The 12,284-nt window shown below is 37.0% G+C and overlaps 1 protein-coding gene across 4 annotated transcripts in view; it reads left to right on the forward strand.

The window, feature by feature from the left end:
* Window positions 1-12,284, forward strand: part of LOC133570863 (semaphorin-3F-like) — a 112,780-nt gene that overhangs the window by 73,304 nt on the left and 27,192 nt on the right. For all 4 annotated transcript variants that reach the window (XM_061923620.2, XM_061923622.2, XM_061923621.2 and 1 more), the window contains 2 exons: window positions 2,061-2,154; window positions 7,037-7,156. In XM_061923620.2, the coding sequence (XP_061779604.1) occupies window positions 2,061-2,154; window positions 7,037-7,156 (214 nt within the window). The remainder of the gene's footprint in view (window positions 1-2,060; window positions 2,155-7,036; window positions 7,157-12,284) is intronic.

Genomic DNA, 12,284 nt, shown 5'->3' on the forward strand with positions numbered 1-12,284 from the left:
AATGCACTTTGTTTAAACTTTGTAAACGGAACACTTCTTGTCTGATAAGAGCATGAAAAGAACAAATAATTGTAAAAGGAGAACAAAGTCTAAATAAGATGACAATAAAAAGTATTTGTCAGAACAAAGTCCAAATTTGCTGGGAATCTTGTCATAAATGTATTACAAGCATAGGCATTAAAAAGTACGATTACAAGTTGTAATATCATTAACATAGTGTGATATTCACTTGTTAAGATGACATTTTATTTCCTGTAAAATTAACACATATTTGTTTTAGTGATGCATATTATTATTTTACAGTTGGTCAACTATTATTGTGCAAAAGTGCCTTTTTGATGATGTGTTGTGTTTATTAACATTAAATGTATTCAAATCTAAAAAAAAAAAAAAAAAAAAAGGGTACTTAAACGCTTGTTTTGGAAGTTCCTGCCTTTTAAGACATCATAAAAGAAAACATTTCCACATGAACATTATAGCACCTCTGACCTGCCCCGATAGATGAAACCAACTTTGTGCATACACACGGCAATTAATAGGAGCCAATTATGTAAAAAAAAATTTTTTTTAAAAGAATACCGGTCATAAGGCTTCACTACACATCTAAAAATGTATATTTGTTTCAACTTGCCCCTTACAATGTTACTAATCAACATACATTATTGTGCAAAAAAGTATGCATGATTTTTGTGAAAATAACAAATTGTAAAACTAAGTATTATTTACTAAATACTAATTTATGCATCACAAAATAATGCAAACTTGACTCCATCATTAGAGATGGGTACCGATCACATCTGAACTGACACGGTACCTGGGGATTGATACCAGTACTCAACGATACCGATTTTGAGTTATTTTTTGTGTGTTCTTGTGTTAATAGATGTTAATTTGTTTAATAATAAAATAAAATGTTTTGATCTAATGTTTTATTTTTAATCAAACTGTCCAGTTGTTATATTTAGTTTTCTGACACTTATGAGTATCATTCGCAAGTCTGCGTTAATTTCAGCTGGTTGTTGTAGTCAGGATAGTCTTTGCCATTAGGTTGAAGGTGCTAGTCTTTTCTTTTGTGGTTTGATTGTAATGTACATTTTAATTACAGTTTTCAACAAGCGGTGAAAAATGGATGCATGGAAACTTAGAGGTGTTGAAATCACTATGTAAATTTGCTAATGCTAGTTAGTTGCATGTTTATAACCTATCCAATTAATATCAAGCTAGCGCATTTCGAAAAGTGGAGCCTTATTTTTTGAGTGCTTTCTATTAGGTATGTGTGCTTTATTGGCACGGAAAATTACAACATTACTTCGAGGCAGTCTGCTACAAATACAAATATTTGTACGCAGTCTGCAATTGGAATGACAAAATATTTGGAATTATGGTACCGTTTGATTTTACGTGAATTACTACTTGTTGGTACTGACTACGAAATATGTTTGGTACATTCAGAAGCACCGAACCCCTGCCATCATAAACACAAGCTGCTTATAAATATCCTAAGAATGTGCAAATTGTGTTGTGGTTTGCTTCATGAGTAAAGCATCTCTTGGTCAAATATGCAAGTGTACTGCTTGTTGACTCTCAGCAAACATACTCTTCATTGTGGCCAAAGGTGTCAGGTTTGAAACTTTCGGACGTTAATCCTCAGTCGCTGCTGTATTTTCCAGCCTGTCAGCAAACCTACTTTGAAGAGCGGAGCGAATATGCTGGTGGACTCTGCTGTGTTGACGCAGATGTTACAGATGTCCTCTTTTCTTTGCAGGATAATAAGTTCTCCTTTGAGCCACTAGCATCACAAGCGGCGCAAAAGAAGTTCTCAGCATTTTCATTCAGCTTCATCTCGCCGATAAATCGCCTTTGTCTGCTCTGTTTTCTTGCCCTCAGCACATCCAGTAACGGGGTGTTTGCACCTTATCATTTTTAACATTGGGAATTATATTAGACATTCCATTTTGACTTCACACAGTAACGTGGTATTCAGTAAATACAATAAATCTGTTACACAAGACAAAGAAAGTAGTAAGATAATAATTACGCTTTCTCATTCCCCTCGACAGGAATATATTTTCCGTCTCGAGCCAGGAAAGGTGGATTCTGGGAAGGGAAAATGTCCTTTTGACCCCAAGCTGAACAGTGTCTCTGCTTTGATCAGTAAGTAAATGTTGATTTTACTTCATTACATGTGCAGACAACTTTAAGCTGCTAGCTAAGCATACTTTGGATGTATTTCCATATTTAGACGATATTAAGAACCACTACAACCGATTTAAGAAAACAATCTGTTTGAATTGACACTGACAGCCTAATTTCCTGGTAAATAACGACATGGCGAAGTTGGTAGAGTGGCCGTGTCAGCAATCGGAGTGTTGCTGGTTACTGGGGTTCAATCCCCACCTTCTACCATCCTAGTCACGTCCGTTGTGTCCTTGGGCAAGACACTTCACCCCTTGCTCCTGATGGCTGCTGGTTAGCGCCTTGCATGGCAGCTCCCGCCATCAGTGTGTGAATGGGTGAATGTGGTAATACTGTCAAAGCGCTTTGAGTACCTTGAAGGTAGAAAAGCGCTATACAAGTATAACCCATTTATCATTATTTATTTATATCATAACATTAGTGGCGCCCACAGTGGGTTTAAAATGCTTTGTAAAACATGCCTGTAGGGATGTAACAATAAACGGTATAATGATAATCCGCAGTAAAACTTCCCACGGATAGTATTACTGTTTTAAATTAAAATTAACATAAAACCGTGATTGATAACACTTTGATTAACTCACGAACAGGTGACACAGCTCGTTTACTGGAGAAACAAGATAGCACTAGTTGGCTTAAATACTGACATGAATAGAAGATACATTGTTTTTCTCCATTAAAAAACAACATTCCCCAATCTAAACGTGTATAAACACATTGATGTCTGAGAAACTAAGATGTTCAATTGTATACATTAAACCTACAGGTTGTGCTCTCTTAGACAGAAATAGATTATTACTCGTATATATGACAACAGAAAGTAGATTTGCGTGATGTTACATAAATCGGACATGACACGTCCAATGTGCGTTTTTTTTCCTTATCAAGAAAAAAAAACAGTAAAACTTTTACAAATTAAAATAGAAGAAAATATTAAAACACTCAAATAAAAATATTATGGCTCTTAAGTAGCCAGAACAATATTATAATTAGGGTTGTCAAAGTTAACGCGATATTAACGCGTTAATTATACATTTCAATAACGGCACAATTGTTTTTCTATCGGGCGATTAATGCAAACACTTTCTTTTTGACTTTCAAGCTGTGCCGTAGCGGAGGAACTTGGCTGCAGTTCACTTGTAACTGATGAGCCACAAGCAAGCAGAATTGGACAAAAGAATGTCTACATTATGGAAATATCAGGTTCAAAGCCATGGCAAGTTGTTCTCCCGACAAGAGAGGACTATTTTTCGCGCAACATGCCTTCAGCAAACGCCTGCAGAAAACGCCTGCTGCGCGTGCCGTCCCAGAGGTGTATTTTTCTGGCTGGCTGAAATATCGTTTAAATTATTTTCTGTTCTGGTCGAGTCCTCAATTATAGAATGATTAGCAGGCTCAATATGACATTTTATTCATTAATAGAGAAGGTTAAAACATTGTCATACAGCAATATGAAGCCACCCCCCATGAACATTATATGTTTAGGGTACACTTATTAATGATGAAAATGTATACCTATCTGTGATTATCGCGATTCATTTTGAGTTAACTATGAACAAATGCGATCAATCGCAATTGCATATTTTATTCATTTGACAGCCCTAATTAATATATAACAAGGACGTATATTGTGTGGCTATTCATTTATTGTATTTAATTTTTTTAAATAAAACTTGGTTAAAAGTTTGTATAAGTACTTTTTGAGCACATTCAACAATACCATGATAATGATAACTGTGATAATTTTGGTGACAATAACCGTGATATGAAATGTTCATATCGTTACACCCTACATGCTAGAATTGGGCCGATAATCAATAAATCAATTAATCAAAAAATAAATGAAAATTAACTCGATTAGTATGCTGGCATCGAAATTCTTTGTTTTTTCTGTCTCTTGCTTTCTCGTCTTGTCTTGAGACTTGACTCCAGATTTAAAACTTGAGATATGCTTGAGACTTTCAGGACTTACACTGTGTTGTGTATTAGTTCTTGTCTTTGGGTGGTCTTTTGTTGTTGTTATAAGCGGCTCACAGGTGGTGACACTTGACCAGTGACCTCCTTCCCCGTGTTTGTGTGTGTGCGCGCGTGTCTGTGTGTTTGTTTGGGTGTGTTTTCAAACCCAGCTGAGGCAGGAAAAAGTGTAAATCACAGAGCATCAGCTGTGTGTCATCCTTTTATAACTTAAGGGTGGAGATGCACGGAAACCCCCAGTTTTAGACATCAGGATACATTTTTTTTGTTCGTTTTTTATATTTGTGTATTTTGCTAACATTCATTAGAATAGAGGAAGTGGGCAGATAGTATTTTTCTTGCATTTATGCATGAATTTGCCTCCTTCAGGGTTCGTACGGGTGCTTAAAAACCTTGAAAATTTTTGGATTTTAATGTTGTGTTTTCAAGGTTTGAAAAATGCTTGAATTTTGGATGAAGTGCTTATAAATGCTTGAAAATGTTCATCATATTTCTCAGCAGTCTGACTCAATAGCAAATTATAAAATGGTAAAAAATTAAATTAAGTTTCCTTAAAAATGAAAGCTACACGCTTGATCTGTTGGCTTTGCACGAGCCCTTACATGCCAGAGCTGTATATAGGGCTCTGTGTCGCCCCCAAGAGGACAGTGGTGCATCGGTCCATCATGCCGGGAGGTTGTCGTTTTAATGAACATTGGATGGAAATTATTAGTCCATTATTGGACTTGTTTGTACTGTGATGGTCATGTAATGTATAATTTGTAACCTTTTTCACAACTTAGAGCTGAGTTAATATGAATGATTTTGTAGTTTTTACACAACATGGTTGTATGCATTTCTTGCTCTATTATTTTCATTGTCTACTTAACTTGTCTGGCTACCTCAGTGAAAGCCAAAAAAGTTAACTTTTGTCTTTTTGTTAATTGGTTATCATAGCCATAGTTATAAGGCTAGATATGCTTAATTAAAGGTTGTGAAAAAAACTAAATATTTTCCTTTAATTTATTATCCTTATATTAATGTGGAACAGTTTTGTTAATAAAAGAGTGAAATTTAATTTTTGGAGGGTGCGTGTATTTATATGACGTAATACCGTTTACAAGCACAAATACGGTGTGAATCAATCCGTGCTGTTCGATGTCATTGAGCGCTGTAAGTAAGAAAAAGAACAAGAAATTTGAAAAACAACACAAATGGAGACACGTTTGCAAACACCAATAGAATAGTCTACAGCAGTGTTTTTCAACCTTTTTTGAGCCAAGGCACATTTTTTGCGTTGAAAAAAATGCGGAGGCACACCACCAGCAGAAATCATTAAAAAATTAGCAGCCGATATTGACAGTAAAAAGTTGTTGTCGCAATTGTTGGATACGACTTTAAAGCAACCATGCATCACTATGGCTCTTGTCTCAAAGTAGGTGTACTGTCACCACCTGTCACATCACACCCTGACTTGTTTTGACTTTTTTGCTATTTTCCTGTGTGTAGTGTTTTACTTCTTGTCTTGCGCTCCTATTTTGTTGGTATTTTCCTGTAGCAGTTTCATGTCTTCCTTTGAGCGATATTTCCGGCATCTACTTTGTTTTTATCCTTCGTTGTGGGGACATTGTTGATTGTCATGTCATGTCCGGATGTACATTGTGGATGCGGGCTTTGCTCCACAGTAAGTCTTTGCTGTCGTCCAGCATTCTGTTTTTGTTTACTTTGTAGCCAGTACAGTTTTAGTTTTGTTCTGCATAGCCTTCCCTAAGCTTCAATGCCTTTTCTTAGGGGCACTCAGCGTGTGTTTATTTTTGGTTTAAGCATTAGATACCTTTTTACCTGCACAAAAAAGCATTAGACACCTTTTTACCTGCACATTGCCTCCCGCTGTTTCCGACATCTACAAAGCAATTAGCTACCTGCTGCCACCTACTGATATGGAAGAGTATGACACGGTTACTCTGCCCAGCTCTAGACAGCACCGACACTCAACAACAACACATCATTTGCAGACTATAATTACTGGTTTGCAAAAAATATTTTTAACCCAAATAGGTGAAATTAGATCATCTCCCACGGCACACCGGACTGTATCTCACGGCACACTAGCGGCACAGTGGTTGAAAAACACTGGTCTACAGAAACACTGCTTCATTTTGTATGCCCCATTCAGTTAATGATAACTGCTGCTTCAATCTTAGGCTTAGGTTTTTGCAGATTTTCCGTATTTTTCCTACAGACAGCATTTTGTGACCTCAAACAACAAGGCTTTGGATTGATTCACACTGGTTTTTGCCTTTTGAATGGTACTGGAACAACTTGAAAATTTATCTTGAAAGTCCTTAAAAAGTGCTTGACTTTGGCCATGAAAAAGGTGTATGAACCCTGCTCCTTGTGTGTGTGTGTTTGATTGTGTTCTGCCTGAAAAGTCCAAAGGTTTTCACAACAGGAACAGCCTAAAGCACTTTGCACAACACAAAGGGGAAATAAAAGATGAAAATAATAAGAAAAATATTAAAAAGGTGTCACTCATCTTATGACTTGTTCTCCTTTAAAGACAGCTGATTTGAATTGATTGCACGTAGCTTGGCTGCTTTTCCAGATGACACTGATTGCCCTCAGGGGGCGATGGTCATGAGTAAGATCAGCAGGTCTAACCTACAGGTGGCGTCCCAAGTAGATTATCATATAGTCGTCGAGCTTCGCCATCATCACTCACGAGGGAGCCTGCTTATAAATACAAAGCTGCGCTCGGCATGATTTCACTGGAACGTGGCGGCTCTGACGCTACTTTTGAGTGATTGGCCATGTGCTTCACACAATGAGTTATTTACTTTTGTGACTTCACTTTCTTTACGCCCTCAACTGTGTGTGTGTCGGACAGATGGAGAGCTGTACGCTGGCGTCTACATCGATTTCATGGGAACCGACTCGGCCATCTTCCGAACGCTGGGGAAGCAGACGGCCATGAGGACGGATCAGTACAACTCCAGATGGTTGAACGGTAACGTCTTCTCGCAGCCAAAGAGCAGGTTTAAATCATTAGGGGCCAGTAGGGCAGATCCAGCAGATGGTGCTGTGGAGAAATAAGCCTATGAATTATTCCACTATGCCCGAGGTCCTCAGTCTTCGTAGTAGTTCTGTTCTTGTGTTTGTCGGAACTCATAAGTGAGTCACAGCGTACACCAGTTCTTCTCAAATAGTGGGCCGGGCCCCTCTCGAGGGCTCTGTGCGAGGCCAGGTGAAGGCACGAGTGACCGGGGGGAACATGCTTCATCATTGTCATGCAGTATCACACATCAAACACCGCTTCGAAAAACTTTGGATTACAAAACATGCTCATTGTCCCCATAATTCTAAGGGAAAAAAATCTGCACAAATTGTTTTATTCATTTTTGTTTTGTAGGATAATATTGTGCTCCTGAGTTAATGTTGCTTATCAATTTGAGTAGTTTTATTATTTATTGACTTTTTTTCATTTAATTTTTCAGTATTAAATTGTTCAATGTTTATATTTTAAATAGGTTTGAATTGTTTAGTTTTTTAATTTCAGGAAAATTAATGGACTTAAATATTTTCTGTTACAGACTAAAAAACAATGTTAACAGTTATTCTTAGTTAATCTGTATTTTTTATTTTTGTATGTTAAGGATACAATGTTATGTAATTTTATAGACAAATGATACTATTTATAGTTGTGGTAAAGAGTTGGGGAGCGTAAAAGGTTTTCTTCTTCCTCGAGGAGTGTAACAGAAAATAATTGAGAAGCACTGAAGTAAACGGACCACATGAAGTACATAGAGAATACTGCTATACAAAGATGAAATAAACAGTAAGTCATGGACAGGAAGTGTCAATAATGAGACCACTACACTGCTTAGTTATCAGTGTCCATTTAAAAGGAGCAGATTTAAAAATCAACAATATCATCTTTATCCTTCTTAATGCTCGTAACGTTTGAGCATGCAACCCATGTTGATGTCTAGACTTTTTTTAAACATTTTATTATGTTTAATTTTACTTATTTATTTTTCTTTGACTCACTGACATCAGAAAAGTTTCCGCATTATATGTTTTCCACAACTCCCCTCAGATGATTTCCGACACAACTGATGTGCGGAGTCTATATTCAGGCTACAACATTTTTACTTGCAGCCACTGGTAGCGAACGGTATTTATTGGCCGTACATAAAACCGTCTTGACTTCTTGACAAAGCCAGCAGGTCAAGCAGATCCACTTCCTCGTTGTCATGATTGCCAAATGTAAACAGGATTATGGATATTTATCAATCAATCAATCAAAGTTTATTTATCTAGCCCTTAATCACAAGTGTCTCAAAGGGCTGCACAAGCCACAACGATATCCTCGGCTCAATTACATTACTACATGAATCTAATCCATTAGTATTATTATTATTATTATTATTATTACAATAATGTTCACAGCACAAAACTATGGAAGCTCTGACTGCGAACATTCCAAGTAGAGTCCACTTCCCCAACAGTACATTAGAGTCTGTGAGCACTTTAAAGTATTCTTTGCTATTAGTAAACATGCAGTATTTGTTCATGTTTTATTGTACATGATAGTTTGGGTTTGGTTAGAGCTACTTAATCTATTCTATGTTATACTAGTACGACGTTTTAACGTTTTGTACTGAATCACATGAACTTATAATAGTAATGCTTCAGTTGATTTGCTTAACAAAGTTACATTTGATTGCATCACATTTAAACATGTCTGGAAAAAATGATATTTTGTTCACTCCCTTTGTTTGGTTTAGTTCATTGCTATTTGAAAAAAGATTTAAAGTTAAAAAATAAAAATAAAACTTATTTTCCTGGCATGCAGCATACCTACTGTACTGTCTTCTAGGAATTAGATTGTTGCAACCCCATCCACTCAGTCTAATCTTTAGCATGTGGCGTCAAACATTTTACAGCCAAATGTTGCTGAGCGAACATCTGCAGAAGTCGACACGATGGTCAGAGATGAAGATGACAACTTGATGATTGGACAAACCATCATAAACGCTGGCAGAATGCAATCAGCTAACAAGCACAGCCTCAGCTTTGCTCTCACACATTTTCCTGTGTGTCCCTTGACGCTTGTAGACAGAAAGAATATTATTAGTATCATTATTATTATTAGCAACACCTGAGTCCTGCTAGTCAGCCTTGTATGTTTTCCAATGGGAGCCAGCATAGGTTGATATACTGGGATCCATTTTTGGCTCATGTCAGTTTCTTGGCAACTTTCTACTAGTTACAATCTTTTATTATTGTATGTCAGCGTAATTGTTTGTCTGACCTACCATCCAAGAGGTCTGTGGTATTTGGGGTTGTATCAAACTCACCAATTTCCTCACTACTAAGCAGTGATTATTTCATCCTGTCATATGTAAACTTCTCCAGCAAGGAATGTCCACCTGACTTGTTAGTTGGGAGTGGGGGTGATACCCTTTAGTGTTGTCTTGATACCAATATTTTAGTATCGGTACCGGTACCAAAATATATTTCCATACCTTTCAAAACAGAGGACACCACAGAAAATTGTAATTGTTGGCTGTATTTTAACAGAAAATCTTATGATACATTAAACATATGTTTCCTATTGCAATCAAAGAACAATTTTGGCTTTAAATAACGTAGTGAACATACTGGACAAGTTCTGTTTTAGTAGTAAGTAAGCAAACAGGTTTCAAAGGCTCCTAATTTTGCTGCTGACATATACAGTAACATATTGTCATTTCCCATTGTACAAAACCCAAAACCAGTGAAGTTGGCACGTTGTGTAATTCATAAATAAAAACAGAATACAATGATTTGCAAATCCCTTTCGACTTATATTCAATTGAATATACTGCAAATATATACCCAAGCTATTTAATGTTCGAACTGAGAAATACATTATTTTTTTTGCAAATAACCAATAACTTAGAATTTAATGGCAGCAACACATTGCAAAAAATTGGCAAAGGGGCATTTTTACCACTGTGTTACATGGCCTTTCCTTTTAACAACACTCAGTAAATGTTTGGGAACTGAGGACTCCGGGGTCTCCTTTGTGGTAATTTAGTCTTCATATTGGGCCTCACATTTTCAATTGGAGACAGGTCTGGACTACAGGCAGGCCAGTCTACTACATACACTCAGTTACTATGGAACCACACTGTTGTAACACGAGGCTTGGCATTGTCTTGCTGAAATAAGCAGGGGCGTCCATGATAATGTTGCTTGGATGGCAACATACAGTATGTTGCTCTAAAACCTGTATGTACCTTTCAGCATTCACAGACGTGTAAGTTACCCATGCCTTCGGCACTTATACACCCCCATACCATCACAGATGCTGGTTTTTGAATTTTGTGCCTATAACAATCTGCATGGTTCTTTTCCTCTTTGTTCCGGAGGACACGATGTCCACAGTTTCCAAAAACATTTTGAAATGTGGACTTGTCAGACGACAGAACACTTTTATTATTGATAAATGGCTATGGCTTTGCATAGTTGTTTAAAATTGAACTTACAGATGTAGTGACAAACTGTAGTTACTGACAGTGGTTTTCTGAAGTGTTCCTGAGCCCATGTGGTGATATCCTTTACATACTGATGTCGCTTTGCCTAAATTCCTTGCAATAGCTTGTTGAGAAATGTCACGAATTTGTTCACAAAGGGGTGACCCTCGCCCCATCCTTGTTTGTGAATGACTGAGCATTTCATGGAAGCTGCTTTTATACCCAATCATGGCACCCACCTGTTCCCAATTAGCCTGTTCACCTGTGGGTTGTTCCAAATAAGTGTTTGATGAGCATTCCTCAACTTTCTCAGTCTTTTTTGCTACTTGTTGTTGTTTGGATACTTTATGTAGGTGTTGGGTGATACTACAATTTTGGATATCGATCCAATACAAAGTAGGTGATACTTAAAGTCCTCCTGTGTCCAGGAACGTATTTCCTGAGTTTATAAACAATAACAAAAATGATAAAAGAATGTGTGATAATAAAAAATATTTATGCAATCATTGTAGTAAGGACTATACATGGCTCTTGTACTTGGGTGGATCTATACAGATATAAACTGTAACGATACCATTTGTTTACATTTAGGAGCCATAGCTTGCTGTTAGTTGTTAGCTATTGTATCCACCTACAGTGTGTATTTCAAGCATGTTTAGCTATTCCTCGTCTTGCAGGGATGATACTTGTAAGAAACTTAGTTTATAGGTCGCCATTGAGGCGAGGACTAGTTATTCAGAACTCGCTAAAACACTGTGGAGGGACGTAAGCCGAGGGGTCTGCAGTGCATTTGGGAAGCGTTGGTTCTCTTGTCACTGTCAAATTTGTCAGGCACAAACATGCATTATGACGATATAACATATTACCAGCTCATATTACCAGCAATGTCACCACGGTGCCCCATCATGGCATGACAAAAAAAGTACTTTTTTATATGTATTAGTACCGCGGTACTTTATTAGTACCGGTATACCGTACAACCCTAATGCTCTTCCACTCTCGTCCTGTAGGTGGCAGTAGGGTGATTGCAAAGCGAGCTTTCATCCATCTGCTGCATCAGGTGCCCCAATGCAAGTGGACTTGAATGAAGAAATGTGACTAATACATTTCATAGTCCAAAACTGACATTTTGGAGGTTCTTCCTTTTTGTGACGAAGAGTTTGCTAACTGACCATCAATCACAAATAAAGACGTTTCTCTTTGAAGTCATAAAACTCCCTAGCAAAACCTACTTGAGTCCTACTTAAAGACGTCAAGCAGTTGGAATCCCTCTGTCAAACGTCTGACATATTTAACCAAGCTAAAATTGAATAAGAATCACAATTTGGTACATAGCTTAGTTTTACGTTTTGGGCCCAGCAAGGTAATGAACTGCAAATCATAAAACTGTAAACAGCATTCAGGATTTTTAAAAAGGAACGTATAAATTGTTAGCAGGTAATTCTCCAATAAATACATTACTCAAATGAAATTAAATATAAACAAATATATAATAAATGATTTCAGTAAATGCAACAATCTAGACAAAAGTTCCAAGAATGTGACTGATTATTTTATTTGTAGCATAATACATTTATTATTAAACAATTAAAATATTCACACGTGATGAATTGC

The sequence above is a fragment of the Nerophis lumbriciformis genome, linkage group LG28 (genome assembly GCF_033978685.3).
Source record: "Nerophis lumbriciformis linkage group LG28, RoL_Nlum_v2.1, whole genome shotgun sequence".
Classification (NCBI taxonomy): Eukaryota; Metazoa; Chordata; class Actinopteri; order Syngnathiformes; family Syngnathidae; genus Nerophis; species Nerophis lumbriciformis.